This window comes from Eucalyptus grandis, chromosome 2 (genome assembly GCF_016545825.1).
Source record: "Eucalyptus grandis isolate ANBG69807.140 chromosome 2, ASM1654582v1, whole genome shotgun sequence".
NCBI lineage: Eukaryota > Viridiplantae > Streptophyta > Magnoliopsida > Myrtales > Myrtaceae > Eucalyptus > Eucalyptus grandis.
In genome coordinates this window covers 49,351,882-49,371,280 of record NC_052613.1, presented here as the reverse complement: position 1 = coordinate 49,371,280, position 19,399 = coordinate 49,351,882, and the positions used below count along the sequence as shown (strand labels likewise).

Here is a 19,399-nt window from a genome sequence, read left to right as displayed (position 1 = left end):
AAAAAATGTTGCGAGTCCCTAAGGCCACACTGACCCCACAATGAGTTGGGGACATAACGCAACTCAAAACTGCGTGAAAACCTCCTAAAACGAAGCTAAGGCGTAGATTTTCTTGTTGTTCTTTTCGAACTCTGCGTTTTGTGTTCTGTGTTGTGTCGTTCTCTCTCTCTCTCTCTCTCTCTCTCTCTCTCTCTCTCTCTCGCACCAGTATTTATTCAGACCAGACGCCTACTTAAGAAACTCACTCGCATATGCAAGTCTACCGTTGAGACGGAGATGGATTCGATGGTTATTTCTGCGAGGCTTTGCATTCTTAGCCTGAGCATGCTCGTTCTAACCTTGTCCTACGCTTCTCACCGAGTTCATGCACTCCCTTCTCTTCAGCAAGGTTCTCTCTCTCTCTCTCTCTCTCTCTCTCTCTCTCTCTCTGTGCTGCCATGTGAACATAGGTTTGCTTGGTAATGTTGTCCAGCGCAAGAAGCTCAGCTGCCGGCTCCTCTCAACTCGCCAAGAAAGCTCAGACTCTTCGAGCAAGTCACCGTGAGCAATCCTACCAAACTAACTGAGAAGCTCATTGTTCACATTAGTTCATTTTTCCAGCTTAATTAATGGTACTTTTCATATATATGCAAGCTCAACTTTAACTTCCATCTTTTCATCTCGCTTTCAAATGGGAACAGATAAAAGGACATGACAAAGAAGTTTCTTTGGCGGCGCAAAAGCAGAAAGAAGATAAATCGGGTAATTAGTTAATTTTAAATTCTCATGGATCGCATCCTAACATATTGCTAGATTCTTTTTTGTGAAGCATTCTTCCGCATTTTCTTTTCTCCTCCTATTACTTTCACCAAATCACGGCATCTGAACCACCGAATAACACTAGAGACACAAAAGCAAATTGACAAAATAAGTTCGATGTACCAAGACTACTTGGATCATCAAATGAGGTTCATTTGTGAATATTCCTCCACTAACAATTTAGCACGTCATCGTAGAAAGTACTTTATCACGGATTCGAGACTCGAAATTATTCATTTGTACATATTCAATTCCGTATGTTATGATCCTCACTATCTCTAAAAATAAGTAGGATAAAGATGTGGAAATGTTGAAATATATAAAATCGGTCACACGTCACTAGATTCATTTTACATAAGCGCTTGGTTCATTGCTGGCTATAGCACTGTAGATCCTTTATATTAAAAATAATGTATTAAAAGCTTGTCTTCTATTTTAATGTCCAAGGGTACTATGGCCTTGTTTCCCTTTCAAACATGACATTGTTCGACTTTTTTCCGGCGTGTCAGCCCAAGTTCATGTTTAGCTTGTGAATATATTTTCTCTTTGTAGTCTAAAATAAATTATCTACAACCGATGCAAAGGGCAAATAGCATGTTTCTTTTTGCTATTTTTCATTGTTTTTTAGTTGAAAAGGCAAGTTGTTATCCTTCTACTAATGACATCAGAATCAGGAACAACGTGATATAAGCAAAGCTACAATTTAACCGCCTATATGAAAAAAAATTGTTGTGGTCGCATCATCGGTCCTTATCACAACGTATTCATAGTTTGGGACCATAGCTTACATAGAGATATAGATGAATTACCTCTCTAGCTAGAATATAGGAAGAGGAAACCTACGTATATGTTAAAGTGTAGCTTAGATCGATCTAATCTCGAGTTTCATTGAACTTCTCATGCATCCGCCTAGCACGGGACAATTAAACACGAATAACGAAATGACTTGGAAGATCTGCATGGGGACCAGCTTGAATAAGGAACATACTTCGTGTACGACCAGTAATTAATTTAACCTAGGACCCAGAAAACCGTTGCTCCAATCGATGAGATCAGATTGTTTATCATTCTTTTTAGCCAGTGACGGTTCCTTGTAAGGACAAGCAAAGCGAGAACCAGAGATTGCGAACATAACATGAGGAACGTGTTTCAAGCGGACCTCATCGTACCAACTCCCAACATCATCTCCATTGATATCATTAACTTAATGATCGGGTATAGATTAACGACAAGCTAAACAAGTCTTCTTCTTTTTTTGTGGGTTTGATGTGATATGTCCCAGGTGGGGATGGCGCTCGGGGCAGAGAACCGGCGACGATGACGCATGGGAAGGACAAGAGAGGGACATGGAGAGAATGGGTGGAGGGGGCCGACCCGACCCAATATTTTACCATGGATTATTCCCAAGTCCGAAGACGACGCCCGATTCACAACAAGTCCTTGCCGGTTGGTCCATGAAAAAGCCCTTTGCCACCTTGATTTCTTGCCCAAGGAAAACATATATGTTTATATATATAGTCTCTCTTTTTTAGGGCACTCGAAACAAAAAACCCCCCTTGTTCGCCCTACAAAATTTTGTGAAAGACAGGAAAACCATGTCTTTTCTGGGAGTAGGGAAATGAGGGAAGTGTCTCAAGCATCTCTCTCGTGGCCGACATTGTCGAGCAAAACCCTAAGCTTTGGACCCCCACCCCGACCACGAGCATTCCCATGGTGGCCCTTATCTCTTCGTCTCGTGCATGGAAAAGTTTCCGTAGTTTAATCGATTCAGGGACAAAATCAAGTACAGTCCAAGGCCAGTCAAACCGGGTCGAGCGTTCTTTTAGCTCATGAAACTACGAGAATGAATCGAATTTCGTGCTCGTTATCATCTTTCGTGCAATCTTTGCATGCCGTACGGTTTGGAAAGTGTGCATGTGCATGGGGGACTTTCGGTCCGAGAATGCTTGACACGAAGCGATGATGTTGTTGAACGTTCCGATGATTGTACAGAGCCCCCACGGCTAGTTTCATTCTCAAACGTAGTGAAAATGGTGGAGTGGGCTTTTCATGTTTTGAGAGTTCTTGGAACTCGCAATATATGGTTGGTCGATGCAAATATCTCACTTTGTGGCTGGGCTATAATTTTTTTCTTGTTAAAGAAAGTAATGCTAGGAATTTAGAGTTTTAACCAAAATTATGTTCGTAACGACATGCATTATTTCGATTTTCAATAACCGATAAGATTGCGTTAGGTTTTCAAGACAAACTAGCTTGCCAAAAAGAACAATGCTACAAACTTTGTAGCGTCTTTTTTTGGTGAGTAAGTATTGGCAGGAAAAGAAAATCTCCGAGGTTGCTAGCGTTTTATTGCTTTTTGAACATGTGATAATCCTACGTTGTCCCTCGATGGCCTTGTCCGACCTAAAAATTAGTAGTAGTTTTGCGGTTTGAATGTGGACAAGAACAGTGAGTTGGTAATTTTGTTGCGTTGTTGGTTAATTGATATCAACCGGGCAAGGTCAAGGGATCAAGGGGTCTTTCTACTCTTGTCCAAAATCCAAAATCGTCTCTCTTACTTCTTTTTTTATTCAAAAACGACATTATACTCTTAAAAAATTTAGTTCACTTGCTAATTTTTTTTCTTTTACCAATCAAATTTTGCTAACATGGATCCACATTGCTATAAGGATGTGGAAGGCACGTGTTATGTTATGAGTCCCTTAAACCTATAATGTGCCACATCAGTATACATGAAAGCTAGAAAACTAAATAATTGAGAGAGAGAAAGAGAGGACCAATTAAGAAGTCACATCCCAACGCTAGCCCCAAAATAAATAGCAATAAAGATCTCTTGATGGTGAGAGTGAAATTGATCACGATAAGTGTTTTCAACGCAGCCACCCTAGTCACTCGAGCTCGAAGCTTGCGTCCACCATGGCCACATCTGACTTCGAAACTCACGGCCACGGTTGCTCTAGTTTGAGGACCTGGGCTCGAAGCCATCATCACCACTTGAGCTTTTGAGTCACGGCCATGGTTGCAAAGGGTGATCATGAGTGAATATTTGAAATTACATTTTAGAAGAAGAAGATACTTCACCGTGTTGACTTCACGTCATCAAAGTCCACGATTAAACCGTCCAGGTCAAAGGAAGAGGCAATATTTAAAAAATCGGAAAAAAATAAGTTTCAAGTCAAAAAATATTTAAGAGCGTTAATGCCATATGAGCAAAATCTGTCATCAGTGTGTCCCGATCGAAAGGGACAGTCAATGCTTAGAAAAAGTGAAAATAACCCACATCGTTGAACCGATCGAGGGATGAACTATGACGCTTTTTAAAAAGAAGACAGATGTTTTTAAACTAAAAAAAAAAAAAAAAATAGATTAACAATTTGAATTTCAGGCAAAAGTAGAGGCATCACTTGTGACCAATGTACTCAACCTATCGTCTTCATTTAGATTAGTCTTTAGATTTGCCCAAACACCAACCAAGAGAAAACCCTATGCATTCTCTCTTACTTTCGCCTTCTCTCTTTCCAGCCTCGACTTCCACCACCACGCCACCACTGGAGCTGTCAATCACCTCAACCACGCCTCCGGCATGCATTCCGTTGGCCGTGCAGCCTCTGCACGGTCGTCGCACCACCAAAGTCGCGCTTGTTGGCTCTGCTTGCATCCAGAATTGCTATCTCTCTCTCTCTCTCTCTCTCTCTCTCTCTCAATGCCGCGCCTCCACACTTGAGGTCGGCAACAATCATCGATCACGGAAACTCATTTACAACCACCACCACTGAGCCCCATGTTGCCTCCAATCGAGCTGTGCCGAAACCAGATCTAAAACTTGTAAGCTCGACCCAATTCTTGGGTCCGGGACTCATCACCACCCTCGTCTCCTTCTCGCTGAAGGTGGCGGTGATAAACATTTATATGTATACATGTACATTTACATGTATATACCTATCTGTGTAGAGAGAGAGAGAATGCATGTGGATGGGTGTGCACGCGTGCACACGCGATGGTTGTTGCCAACTTCAGCAGAGCCATGGACACTGGATACATCATACCAAAAGCGACCGAAGTGGCATGGCGTGAGGCCCTGAAGAAGCTCCGGAAGGGAACTTCTCAGTTCATCATGCACAACACAGTCAATAGAGCCAATTGAAACTGCTTGTGACGAGGTTAATTCATCTAAGAGCATATTCCATGATCACAGTATTTGCTCAAATTAATCAATCACCTCGAAGCTGGATTCGCTTCATGTAAGCGAATCCCAGAACAACACTTGGTTTATGGTCGCGAATTTAACCCAAAGACAAGCATATCCTTCCGATACACTTGCAAAACATGACCCTGCCATAAAGGGGTCAAAAAGTTGCAGCAATGTAAGGAACCCGAGAGTCGCCTAGTTTCGATGGAAACCCGGCTCATGTTGTGTCCATTAAATTCAAGAGTGAGCAGAACATTGGTCTGGATTGATTGGAAAGGTCGGAAAGGTAGGGGGCGACTCTTGGAGTCGTTAAAAAGAAAGAATGCAGATCCTAACATTCGCCCTCACACGAAGGCCGGTGAGATTCCAAAAGAAAAAGAATGCAAATCATAAATGGATAATACGAAGTAGACTTCCTTCGTTAATACCATGTAAAAAGTGTGTGCATAACCATTAAGCTTAAATTAATAAATACGTGCACATCGTACTTTAAGCATTAGCTAGTTGGAACATGTCGGACTTTCACACGACACTTCTTCTGTGAATCAGATATTCAGAGACATTCTTCTAACTGAACTCTTCGCTGTTGGCACCCCAGCCAACCACTCGAAAGCTAAAAATAATGACTTCTTTTATATTTCATAGCAGCAGAGCAAGAGCATTATTCGCAGTCATGTCAGAAGTACAAATGACCGCCTTACAACAAGAACTAGTAAAAGACATAAAAGCGGAAAACAAATTTTTCTTCCTTAATCATACATTCTTTCCGCTCAAAGGAACAACACAGCAGCATCAAATCAGACAGTGGTTATGTATCATTTTGAAGTATAGAACTTGTCCGCTAACACAAACTGGGATGGCCATAAGACCATATTGATGAGAAAACATGTATGATTGTGTAATACGAGAGTGAATTATTCCATGATTCATTGTAGAAATATATTTCATTTTTTCATCAAATCGCATGTCCTAAACAGGAGAAAGAAAGAAAGCAGAGGCCTAAATAGCAAGCCAACCTCTCCAAATGACCATGAGAAAGAATGACAGAAACCAAGTAATTTAATAGTAGTCTTATTCAAGTAGTTCATAAGGGCAAATGAACAATTCTTTCTACCACTATTGGTTATTAACACTGCTAATCCAACAAATCTTGACAAAGTCCAGCCATATCTTGACATCGCTCAAGCATAGAATAGGGATTAGCACCAAAAATTTACACATCAAAGTGATTACCCGAGTTCAGAGGCAGCAACTATAGCACCGAATCAACCCATTCTCATTGCAATCCAGGCACCTCCGAGTCTGCCCCTCATCCTCGTCAAATATCTTCCTACTACCGTCACAGCTCAAGCAGGGCAGGAATCTAGCATCCCCACAAGTCTCGCAGACGGATCCCGAATCTATGACAGGCAATCTGTCCAAGAGCTTTGCTAGCTCGCCATCCTCATTGAGTTGCTTAATCTCCTCCGCCCCACCAACATGTTTCCCCATAACAAAAACTTGAGGCAAGCTAAGCGCCTTCCCTCTAAGCGCGCTCTGCAGCTCGCTCTTATACGAAGAATCCATCGAAATGTCCCTCTCATCCACACGCACTCTAAATCCCTTCAGTATCATTCTCACAGCACAGCAATCCTCATAAGTCTTCCTAATTCCTCTCAAACTAGTGAAATAGAGCAAGACCTTATCCTCTACGCCACTCGACCAGTTCTGATCATCACACGCCAAAGTTTTAACACTGGCCGGTCTCACGGGCTTAACTGTTTGTGTTTGGCTCGGATTGCTCTCCGATTGCCTAGAACACAACGCACGCCTGTAACTATAAACCACATTGGGGTCCATCTTGGCCAACAGAGCTTCCTCGGACAAATGCTTCCACAACGGCTTCGTCTCCGAAGGCGGGCTTATCGCCAACATCTCCGACAACTTCACCGGAAAAGATGGCGATTCACGCACGTTCCTGACAGACCCATCAAAGCTCGTGTACCTACAGGAACTGGGTTTCGTCGCAAAGCCGTTATTCGAAGAATGCAGCTTACCGGAGGGATTCTCAGAGCCGAAATCGGAGTCGTCGAGACCGTCCATGAGCTCCCAAGTGTTGATGACGGAGTCTGGCGAGAGCGACTTCCTCGCCTCGTCGTCGGCCCGAGCGTCGTCGCCGCCGTCGTGGCCAGTGTTTCGACCGGAAAAATCGGGCCTTTCGGCGGCGGAGGCGAGTGCCGGTGTTTTGGCCGGGTTGGTGAGGCGGAGGGAGCCGTAGGTGGTGGAGGTGAGACAAACCAGGTGATGGGTGTCGCCCTTCCGGAGAGGCGGGTGGTGGACGAGCGGAGCGGGGAGAGAGAGGGCACGGGCCTTCTTGAGCGGCGACGAGTCCAGGGAGAGGGCGGTGGCGGTGGAGTACAGAGAAGAAGAGGACGGAGACTTGTGGTCTTCTTCCGGGTACTTGCTGAGGAGCGCGTCCAGCCTTGAGGCCGAGCAGCCCATGAATGAAACCGAAGATGGAAGGGAAAATGCCTCTGCCCTCTCTCACTCCCTGGAAAAGTTTGCTTTTTTGGCTTCTGCTGCTGATTTCTCACTCTCTCTCTCCCTCTCTCTCTCTCTCTCTCTCTGCTGATCTCTTTCTGGAAATGTTTGAAGTTTGCTTTTTTGGCTTCTGCTTTTGACAGAGGAGAGAGAAAGAGAAAGAGAAAGAGGGTCTTTGGTTTTCTTGATGAGGAGGAGCTTTCGAGGAGTTGGGTGGGGGGAAGAAGATGAAATGAATGCAGCAGGGAAGTGAGACAGAGATGGAAGGACGTGGATTCTAGGATATCGTTTCGATTCGGATCGTAAATGCTTCCTCTTTTTACCGCGAAACGTCAGAGTTCATGGCGATCTTTCGGCCAATCTATAAAAAGATTAGGACTGCAGAGTTCCCGTCCTTAAAATTTAGCCAGCTTAGCTATGATTTTGGGGCTGCTGGTTCATTATAATGGATCGTGTTTGTTACTTTTGAGACGTTTCTGTAAAACACTAGTGGAATTAAAACGAAACCAGCACTTATTGCTTTCTCAATCAAGTATGCAATTGGTCCGACTGTAAAAGGTAGATTTTATTGTCTTTATGCTCGTCGCTGGGACCGCGTTTGTCTTGCGACAGCGATGTAGACGTGAAAAAGTCTTGGTCCTCGCCGCGTGATTAGCGACCGTGCCTCGAGGGAAACCCCAAGATGAAGATGCTTTTCCCAATAAGTGAAAGAAATTCTGAAAATAGACGCTCGACTTTAAAAGCGACTCGTGTAATTTTGTCGGGAGTTATGATACCTTTAATGCAATTGTTATGATGTTATTCTTCTTTTTCTTTTCATTTTTTCCAATATGAATATAATCTATGACTGAAGATGTTTGATAATGTTTCTTTTATGTCGGCATCTCGCGCTGGCAATACCTGTCTTGTTTAAATTAATTTAACCGCGAGGCATTATCACATTTTTTCATATCAACCGCATTTACCTTAAAATAATTTCCCTATTACAAAAAACAAAACTAAACCGGTACACATACCCCACAATTACACCAAACTAACTTTCGCGTCACAAAACGTACCACAAACTAATATACACGGGACTCATTTATCCAAATTTAGAAATTTTTGGTGACTCAAAAATCAATTTCAAGTAAGTATACCAATTTGAGATTTCTTTTGTGACAACACGGATATATCAGTTTTGAGTATTTTATGATACATATTTAGTTTGAAGTAAACGTGGCACAAGTGTACCAGTCTAAGATTTGTTGTATTATTAACTTAAAGGTAAATGATACAAATGGTCCATAAATTTTAAATTCATATTATGTGATCCTTAAACTTCAGCTCAATGTGTAATATCATTCTTGAACTTTTAATTGGTCCGATGTAATATATGAACTTATGGTACATGTTTAATTCATTCCTTGGATTATAAGAAAATATTCAATTTCGTACACTCAAGTTCAGGAACAATATTAAACATTTTTACACAATCCAATAACTAACTTGAACATATGCCAAAATTTTAAAAACCACATTAAATAAATTAAAAGTTCATGAGCTACATTGCACACTAAATAAAAATTTAAAAACTAAATTATACATTAAACCAAAGTTTAGAAACCATTTATTTCATTATCCCTCAACTCAATTGTTTGTCCGTCACATTTCCTTCTTTTGGGCATTATCTATGGCATTCGAGCCTTCATCCGTTCTTTTAATCTCTTTTATGCATTCCTAGCGATAAACTTGAAAAAGGTTTAGACCTCAATAGCATTTTCTTGACAAAAAAAATCAATTTAATTTTTTGATAAATATTTATGACTTGATTGTATCAATAAACAATTTTAGGACTAGCTTGCATTCGTCGTGTAAAAACTTGTACTTTTCACATGCAATGTGCATGGAACTAGTTGCTTGAATTAGATCTTTCATCATGGTCAATTGGGAGATTTCGAACACCATATGCTTTTTTTTTTTTGGTAAAGGTAATAATTTTATAGAGCATGGACAAGATTACAAAAGATTGGATCCAAAACCTACACTCTTAGCTGATTGGCAAAAGTGAAGGGGAACCGATGAAAAAGGACAAGGGCATTAACCCGCTAGGAAAAAACACGAAGAACAACTAGGAGCATCGCCGAAGGATGGAACCACCGAACCTCTAGTCGTCAACCTCAGAATGCGGACCGGAAATGAGAGACAGCAAGTAGTGTCTAAGGATCGGATCCACTAAGAAACACCATATGCTTTTTCCTCATGCTTTCTGCCCCCAAGTTTCTTTGGAAAAAGAAAGAAAGATTTTGCTTTTCGCCTTATGAAAAAGGAGCTTTTAAGTAATAAGAACACGCAAACCCAAAAAAAAAGTAATAATAACATGATTTTTTTAAATTCGATATGAGGAAATACTTTTAAAATATATATAGAAATAAAAAAGGTCATTTTTATATTTCCTCTTGCTTTTGCTTATAAGGGCATTAAAGGTCCTAAAGTTTGTTATAAATGTGCAATTGAATTCTGAAACTTGCAAAAAGTACGATCAAATCATAAAATTTATCAAATTCATACAATCAAGTCCGTATGTTAATTCTATCTAATTTGACTAATGGAAAATATTGACGTTATTTTTAAATATTTTCTCTCTCCTAAGTGGCAATGGCATGGTTAAAACTAGATAGTTTTGGTCTAAATTTGATTTTTAATATAATTTTAACCACGTTGTTTGAAGTAAATCTAGACTAAAACTATGTCGTTTTACTCGCGCTATTACCACGTAAGCAAGAGAAAATATTTCAAAAAGTCATGTCAGTTTTAATTCCTTTACCCAAATTATATGGAGTTAACAGAAAGACTAAATTGCATTAATTTGACAAGTTTTACAATTTGATAGCACTTTTTACTACTTTTAATACTTAATTGCATTTCTGTGATAAATTTTTAGGGCTTCCAGTAACCCTTTTTTTCTTTATTTCCAATTTTCGAATTTATGTTCCTAGATCACAACTTGATTCGGTTCCATGTATATGTATCTTAGTTGGATTTAATAGTTAAAATAATAGGATTTAAAGAAGAATAAAATCATTAAATTTGGATGTCTCCCGATCAAGCCGAGAACGTAGAGGACAAATTTTCAGGGCAACAGCAGTCAGCTCGTCACCAATTGCCCGCACATTTAGTGAGCATCAAGCGAAGAAAAACAATCAAATATCACATGTTTTAATTTTTAGTAGGTTTCAACCAAAAAATTATAACATATTAATATTATGAAAAATCTCAAATTGAGATGACGAATTTATCCTAAACTAATTCTTAGGCTATTGAAAATCTCGAATTGGTAAGCCCGTGATGAATGCATAATATAATATTTAATTATTCTACCAACTTTTCTTAAAACTAGTATTTTTGACTAGTACAAAGTGTTAACATATTTAATTGGGGAGACATATAAGGTCCGGAATGATTCGAATTCATAACATCCACCTCTGATATCATGTGAGAATTTTGTAAGACTACTACCAACTATTCAAAAAGTTTAAGTTATTATACAAAGGCGTGATATAATAATTAACTATCCCAACAATTATGATGGTGGTGACAATTATACCATAGATGTTTTATGGGTGGATGGTGCATTGACTAATTGCTCTGTAGAGCTTGGGCGGTGCGGTTTTTTGTCGATAAGTGTGTTCGATACGTTCGATGTAGTGGCACGGGTCGATCAAAAGGGATTCAGGGGGGGAGAAGGTACGAACCCAGCACAGGATTGATCAAAAGGGATTCAGGGGGCGAGAATGTACGAAACTGGCACAGGCAGCAGATCTGTAATGATGAAAAAGCTATCAAATGAGAACACAAAAATCGTTCTTACTAGAATAAAGATGAACTAAAGTTTCAAGGGTTTGTCTCTTGCTAACTCATACAACTCACATTAATACCACATGTACCTGCGATGCAGATTGAAGTGGACTGGTGATGAACTCAGTGGACCATCCGGGTCCTACTGCTGATCCAAGACTCTTAATTTGACCACAAAAACGTAAGCTCAATTTGCTAGCAATGTCGGGTTCCTTAGCTGGTCCAATCGCCATCGCTCAACTTCAGTGTCTCTCTCTGCCTTTTTAGAGAGGCAAAGGCGATCCAGTTGTTGCGAATTACATGCTCGCCTTCTAATGTGGGGATCTTTATTACGTGGCCCGCCGGTTTAAAATTCGTTTTTGCATTCATTGTTGGATAATTGACATGTGAAAAACCGACCAAAAAGAAAAAAAAAACAGACATGTGAAAAGATATGGTCACGCATTTAATATTTAATGCACAGGCCACTCATAAGACGACGAGTGAAAAAAAATGGTTTCAACTTTGCGATAGTCCTGCAGTTAATGATGCCTTTCATGGCTTAGGTATTTAACTGCTTCAAGTGATGGACCGGGTTGGCTTTGGAAAAAAAGGGCTAAAATATGGGTCATAGGTGACTCATCTATGAGTTGTATTTTCAGCTTTGAAAAATAATGACAAGCATGATAATCATTTTATTTCCATTTCATAATTATTTTTTCCATAAATAATTTTGGAACAAAAATCAGTTTGATAATTCAATTTCATTTTTCTATTTGTGGGACAAATTTTTAGTTTAGAACTAAATTTAAAACAAAAATAAGAAATAATAATTTTTCTCATCGTTTTTCTTCTCTACTATTCGGCCATCCATTCGTCACTGCCCACCACTATCGCCGATTGTTCGGCTACCGATAGCGGACGACGGCTGGCAATCAATGGCAAACAATAGATGGTGAATAGTGGTCGCTTAAGAGGGAGAATTTTTGTGTTGTTATTAAACGAATTTATATTCCAGGAATAGAAATTTTGTATTGTTATTAAATGCATATTTTTACTTGGAAACTCATCTAGGAATAGAGATAGGAAAATCAATTTTTGTTCAAAAATTAATTTTTGACAAGAACGGTTATCAATTGCGCCCTGAGTTATCTATATCAAATTGGGATTGTTGGCAGCCCTAATTCTCACCACGCTATCATTTTGTCATGCCCAACACATTTTCAGGCAAGCTTTTTTGGGAGGATAGTGGACATTTGATAAATAATTTCAGTATCTTGGCTAAATTCATATTTAAGTTGAAGTCGAATGACGTGACTTAAGGTGCAAAGTGGAAGCATTCGAAGTATAGTATGCAAAAATGTAGGTGAAACTTGAGCAGGGCATTTTAAATTTTGCTTTTAGTTTATCTTATTCGAGTGTTGACTCACGAACTTTGTGAATATTATCCAGTCTTCCTAGAGTTAGGGGCTAGAATAATTCGAGTCAAGTATATCATTAAAAGAAAAAGGAAAAAAAAAAAAAAAAAAAACAAGTAATACTCACGTAAAAAGTTTTGAAACAATTTCTTATATCTCTCTTATTAAGGAATAAATACACAAAAGTCTTTGAAAAATTTCAAAAATGTTCAATTAGGTCTTGACTTTTTTTTTGGGTATAATTGTATCTCCAAACCATGCATTGTTTTTGTTTAAATTGGTCATTTCGACTAAATTGCGGACATATAATGTTGATGTGACCGTTAAGTGACCATTGAATACTGATCTTACACCCCTAAGGCATTTGAAGAATAACAAAGTAGATAAAAATAAATAAAGAATACAAAAAATAGGATCAAAATTTTGAGAAAAAAATGAAAATAAAAGAGAAGAGAGATAGAGAAGGGGGCAAGGTGTTGCTAGGGTTCGCCTAACTGTTAAGTGGTCGGATAGGTGGCGTAATTTATTATTTAAATATTTAAATACTCTCTCTTACTTAGTCTAGTTTTGCTAGGTTTGCCTAGTATTAAGCATGAAAATTTAATTAGAGAGGCAAATAGGGTATAGAAAGATTCAAATTTAGAATCTCTAACTCTGATACTATGTAAGATTTTGTAAAGGCTACTTCTTATATTCTAAAAATTTAAGTTATTAGATAAATGCATGATTCGTTATTTAAATATTCTAACAGCACAACCTTGCTGTTGCCTGACTGGGGACGACGATGGCCGGCAAAGGGATTGGCTACTTTTCTTTTTTTTTGTCGACTTACCCAAGAAAAAAAGAACTTCGCAAAGTGGGAAAAATTCACAATTATTAAAATAAATGCATACACAAACAAAGCCCACCACCGACTAAGCACAAGCTTTTTTTGTCGTGTACACAAGCTGTAATAAGCCCAATTAAATCGGCCCAAATGCTTGCTCCACACAAACAAAGCCCACCACCGACTAAGCACGAAGATTCCACCCAAAGAAAAAAAAAAAGACGAAGATATTTTTCTCACTCGAACGCAGCCCCCTCCTCCCTCTCGCGAAAAATCTAACGAGCCGACGGAAAGCGAGGCGAACCGATTCGCGTTCTTCTCCGAACGATTTCCTCAGCCGATCGATCGCGTTGAGCATCAGGTTCGAGAATCTTTTTCAGTTCTCCTTCTCCATGCCTCGTTCGTTCGTGTTGGTTCTTCACGATTTCCGCAATCGAAATGGCCTCGCGGTTTGGTTCTGCGAAGGTTTAGATCGATTCGTGGGGCGCCCGAGCCGTTTGCTCAGGGAGGGCGAGAGATTTCTCGGGGATGTACGTGTCGCCCTGTTCTCTCGATGTCGTCGTCGTCGTCGAATTAGTTTGCTTTTCGATAGAATCGGCAGAGCTCGGGCTAGGTTAAAGGTTTTCTGGTCTCCTGAATTCGGAAATGGGTTCGTTTATTTTTCTTTATGTCGGACGATCGAGCCGCGTTTCGGGTCACGTTTCTTAGTTGATTGGTGTTTGGTTGGCCGGCGAAATGCGCGAAGGCGGAATTTTTTTGAGTTATTTACGTTGATGGGTATGATGAGAGTTTGGAATTCTGGTGGGACTGAAGTGCCTGCATCGGTTCGTGTCCAGTGGCATTACACTTGGCATGCTTTGTTTCCTTCTTTCATGTGATTATGTTGAGAAAGATGACCGTTTTGGCAGGTGCTGCTGTCAATCATGGACGCCAAAGCGCAGTCTTCGCCGCCAGATAATGCTGATGTGAAGGCCGCGTTCCACAAGCCTTCGAATGACGCGTCTAATAGGAACTATCGGCGTCATTCTCCGGCTAGCAACTCATCTTCATCTGACGGTCTGTTCCTTTTCCATCTTTCTATGGGTGGCTTGTGGTGTTGTGAGGTCTTGATAATTGTCTGTTATATATGTTAATTCTTGAACTGCTAGCTATTGACCATGTTGACATTAGTGGACAGTGGTCTGTGCTGTTGTTACGATGAAATTTTAGTTTGATTGAATCTTCACTGCTCTATATCACCTTTGTTAGTTCAGTGCGGCACTTTCCGAAGGGTTTAGGTCTCAGATGTCTCTAACTGATTAGGTCATATTGCTTGAGCTGTATTGTTGCTTACATAATGTGTGAAATTCATTGGCACAACTATGGCTGCTCGGCATTTGATCTTTCATGGCTCATGCATGCAATTTATTTTCAGCAATATTAGGATATTATCTAATATGTTGCCCCAAGAGGCATAAGTAGGAAAAAAAAATGGTGAGGTTTGCATAAGAATGTACTTTCAAGGACAGTGTCTACATTTGGCAAATTAGAGGAAAGGCTCTGAGAGGAATTATAGTTAAAAAAATTGGTGGATATATGTCTCTCAATATTTGCAAAGTTGCCATAAAATTTAAAGAAAAATCTGCTTTTAGAATCATTCGTGTGCGCGTTGGCTACTAGATATGTCGGTACTGAATTCTTTTTTTGGTTGATTATTCTGTATCATTATTACCTAAGTGAGGTATTATACTGAAAAAGCACTTCTCTTGCTGAAGACAATTTGTTACAAAGCAATGCTGCCTAATAAGTAATATGTGTTTTGCAATATTTTGTCAGTAATTGCTGTTAGATACGTGTCTCTTTATGTTCATCAGGGAGTCCAGAGCATGACCGGGCATCTAGCCCAAAGTATGCAAGGGATGATGCATCTAAGCCGCCTGAATATCGAGAAAGAAGGAAGGCTGATGAGAAGGATTTATACAAGGATTCTGGACGGAGCCACTACAGCAGGGGCGGTGATTCATATAAGTATGCTGATCGTCGTGCCTCCAGGGGTTCTCGTGGTTACTCTAGAATTGATGAGCAGACCAGACATCGCATGGATGAAGAAGAGAGGGATCATCACAAGTCCACTCATGGGGGTCGAGAATCAAGAAGGGGCTCCCATTCTGATCGTACCAGGCGAGAAAATGATTATAGCAGATCCAAGGACTTTACGCAGGATGGGGACAGATATTCTCGAGATAAGTATGATGACTTTGGTCACAGAAGTAAAGATAGGGAGAAAGAATCTGGGAGGAGAAGCAATAATTTTGAAGAGACAGAGAGGGATCGACGTAAGCGGGACTTAGATGATCGAAGTGAGAGAAGGGATTATCACAGGAGTTCAGGAGATCGGCGAATTGATAGGACTCTTTCTAGAGAAGAATCCAAGGGGTACCATAGTTCTTCTACAGCTAGAAAGGATACTGATGGACAGCAATCTAAAGAAGGTTGTAGAAACGATCTGAAGGATAGGGACAATCAAAAGTTTGCCAAAGAAAAGAAGAGTACCGATGATTGCGACATTACGAAGGACAAGGATCTGCAGAAAAGAGGAGCAGAGAAGCATTTAGATGATGCAACTGCCTTTAAGAGTGACAAGAGTTCCCCAACCAAAAGACCAAGGCTTTTCAGCTCTGAAAGGGATTCTATCTTCACCAAGGATGGTAATATATTTTTGTCAGTTGTTAACTGTACATTATTGACCACTCTTTTCACTCAAGATGGTCTGGTATTAGTAGTTTTGGTAAATGTGGTTTTTCCTATTTCTTTTTCCTCATATTGCCTTGTTGATTTTACTATTTGTTATGGTAGATGATGCGAAGCACTCACTGGATCTGAAGGAATCTCAGGAGACCAGTGTCAAAGCAAATGAAGCACATCCCCATGCCAGTGGAACTGAGGCTGCTAATGATCTGAGCGCTGCAAAATCTGCTGCTATGAGGGCTGCTGAAATGGGTATGTTCAATTCGCCATTTTTGTTTAAGCTCTAACTTCGTTTTTTGTGGATGGATCTCTTTGCCTTATTATGATTTGATGCATGGCACTTTGGTTAGCTAGGATGCCCCTGTGTTTTGCATGTGGCATTTCTAACTTTTCCTGGTTGTGACTTATCTTGCTGGAGAATGGTTATAAAAAGGTGGTGTTGATTTATTACGCGTATGTTGGCCTCTTATAAACAACATTAATTTCCTGCTGGAAATATCCTCTTAGTATTAATTATATCTCCTTGAGGCAAGCTTCAGTTATTCCTCTCTTACAATTTAAATGATAACTTTTCTCTTTCTCTATATTCACGAGGGGATGGTTTTTGGTATGATATGTCTCATTGATATTGACACGTTTTTGAGGCAAAAAAATGCTTCAGTTCATTTTGTCTTATATTTGCAATAGAATTTTTCTCCTCTATTCTCTCTGGGGCATGGCTTTGGATGTCTTTTGGTTGTTATCAATTAACTGATAGATTCTTTTTCAATTTTGGTTTGCGATGCCTGGCATATGCTTCGATAAGGAATGTAGTATATGTGATGATGAATTCAATGATATAAGCTCTATTATTTGTTCAGCTGTTTGATTAGTAAAATTGATCTTTCTCATTTATGTTTCATTTTAGTAACATTTTTTACTCCAGTTTGTGGTAATATTGCATTGATTTGTTCTGATTGCTTGGTCTTTGACCTTTGCCTAGACTGTCATCTCTTAATTCTATCGTTCCCTCATCAGAGCTTTCTCTTGATGCTTTTTATTGTTATGTATTTTCTCACCTTGTCAATAATATAGAATTCGACTTGTTTATGAGCCTTTTTAGGTTTCTTTCGAAGGCAAGGTTATTCTGGGGCATTATAATTTAAGTTGCTCTTTCCTGATACAGTAATATCTTTTCCTTTACAGTTTCCATGAACTGGGTAAATAGTTAAACAAGAAACCTCATACAAAGCTTGTGAAACCTGATTCATTTGTCGTACCCTCCTGGAAGCAGGAGTGGTTTATCAATCAAATAATTTAGGAGAATTGTCAGAAACTGGGGAAAGTGATCACCCGGCCCCCTCTTGTGGCAGCACACCTTTTTTACAAAGATATGCACGAGTTGATTTCTTTTGTTAATTGATTTTAAGGATGTTATTTAACGAGAAGTTCTCATCTGCTATCCAAAGCCATGCTCCTTTCCAAGTTGAGGTGTTATGATGATGTTTTGATCTCTGTAACTATAATTGCTTCTGCGGTGATCATATTGTCTCATTTAATTCAGTAAATAAGAATCTTGCGGGTGGGTTTGGACCAACTGGCTACTTATCTACTGAACAAAAGAAGAAGCTGCTTTGGGGGAACAAGAAAAATACAGCTACTGTAGAGGTATTGTGATATTCTCTTGTGCTTAGATCTTGCCCATTGGATGAAACTTTCTACACCTGCTTTTGTTGCTTTCGTAGAATCTATACTCATGCCTCTCAATCTTTGCAGCCTGGTCACCATTGGGATGTGTCAATGATTGCTGAGCCTGAACGGCAAGAAAAATTTAGCAAGCTCATGGTAAACCCCATTCCCCTTTTTTAATGTACGTTGTTTTGTAAATTTTCAGTAAGGACTGTCAAGAATCTCTTGTTGCTTAGCCTTAGTAAGTAAATCCTCTTTCATAGAGTTCACTTACTAACACTTTTTTAGAGTCTGAGGTTGCCTTGGTACCTATGGCCAATTGTAGGGTGTGAAGGGCGAGCTCAAGGCAGAGCCGATAGCAAACAGCCAAGATGGGAGCAGCCTTCTGCGAGCCGAAAAACAGAAGGAGCTGCAATTGGATTTGGAGAAACAATACACTGCCGGACTTCGAAGGAGGGATGGTCGAACGGTTGGTCTGGGACTCTAAGGACTTTCAGATTTACGCTGTTTGACTTCTTGCTGCGATGTTTTGTAAAAACTATGCTTCTAGTACATTTAGGTTGTGGTATGACTAAGAAAGATGCTGACTTGCATCCCGGAATTTCAGTTTTTTGGCTGGGAAAATTTGAAGTGCAGCTTTGCCGCGATAACTTGGTATGCCTTGCACAATTTCTTAGCACTTTGGCACATCGAGCATCTACCATCCTCGGCCAACTAATTTATTGGTTGGCTCACAGTCACATAATGACTGCTTACCAGAAGCAGGCTTATTTAACAGGTTGATTCGAGATTTCTTCGGTTATATAGAAATCATATGGTGCTCAGCTACCAATGATCTGAGCGTTGGGGAGTGTCCTTGTCAAAAGAGGGGGTGACGCGAATAGGAGACAATAGCGAGGCAAATGAAATGCCTATTCAAATGTTTTTTTTTTGTCCTCTCAATATTTTCTTATAGGATGTCGTATCTTCATCTGGAGGAGAGAACGCTTATTATTATAACGTCTCTCTCTACTGACCTTTCTCTTCGTCGAAGGTTAATCAACTTATATTGCCTATAAAAATTATTTGTAGTTAATAGCTAGAGCCATTGTTCTAGCTATCGGATGCATGATTGTATCGCTCGACTCCTGGTTAAGAAGAAATATCAGGAGTGACTGCTGGATCGGATAAACAAACCATCGAGCACAATTCCCTTCTTGACAGGGCAAAAAGCCACTAACGATTCAAACGCAAAATTTCGGTCGTGGCTCAATTCGTCTGCCCGAGTCAGAGCTTTCTACTCTCGAGCGATCTCGTCTCATCATTCTTTTGCATTTTGAAGTTTCGCTAAAGATTTAATGATAACTTATTTGAGAAATAGCTTCTTAACAAAATTAGTGATGCACCAACTTGGGTTTGGCTAAGTCGCGACTCTCCGTGAGGCAGCGTCGGGCGGGC

At 39.9% G+C, this 19,399-nt stretch overlaps 3 protein-coding genes across 4 annotated transcripts; 2 read left to right on the top strand and 1 right to left on the bottom strand.

The window, feature by feature from the left end:
- Positions 1 to 237: 237 nt before the first annotated feature.
- LOC104433355 lies at positions 238 to 2,850 on the top strand. Its single transcript, XM_010046063.3, has 4 exons — positions 238 to 388; positions 473 to 540; positions 681 to 741; positions 2,081 to 2,850. The coding sequence occupies exons 1-4, from the start codon at positions 277 to 279 to the stop codon at positions 2,254 to 2,256; spliced, it is 417 nt and encodes a 138-aa protein (XP_010044365.2). The 5' UTR covers positions 238 to 276; the 3' UTR covers positions 2,257 to 2,850.
- A 3,178-nt stretch (positions 2,851 to 6,028) lies between these two features.
- Positions 6,029 to 7,942, bottom strand: LOC104433354 (uncharacterized protein At5g39865). Its single transcript, XM_010046062.3, has one exon. The coding sequence runs from the start codon at positions 7,466 to 7,468 to the stop codon at positions 6,227 to 6,229; it is 1,242 nt and encodes a 413-aa protein (XP_010044364.2). The 5' UTR covers positions 7,469 to 7,942; the 3' UTR covers positions 6,029 to 6,226.
- Positions 7,943 to 13,784: 5,842 nt separating this feature from the next.
- LOC104433353 (arginine/serine-rich coiled-coil protein 2) lies at positions 13,785 to 18,891 on the top strand. 2 transcript variants are annotated; one of them, XM_010046060.3, is made up of 7 exons: positions 13,785 to 13,928; positions 14,476 to 14,623; positions 15,421 to 16,254; positions 16,403 to 16,546; positions 17,838 to 17,941; positions 18,050 to 18,118; positions 18,251 to 18,891. In XM_010046060.3, the coding sequence occupies exons 2-7, from the start codon at positions 14,491 to 14,493 to the stop codon at positions 18,743 to 18,745; spliced, it is 1,779 nt and encodes a 592-aa protein (XP_010044362.2). In that variant the 5' UTR covers positions 13,785 to 13,928; positions 14,476 to 14,490; the 3' UTR covers positions 18,746 to 18,891. The 2 variants fall into 2 exon arrangements, with proteins under 2 accessions (XP_010044362.2, XP_010044363.2); XM_010046061.3 differs by having other exon boundaries at positions 18,288 to 18,586.
- The last annotated feature ends 508 nt before the right edge of the window (positions 18,892 to 19,399 follow it).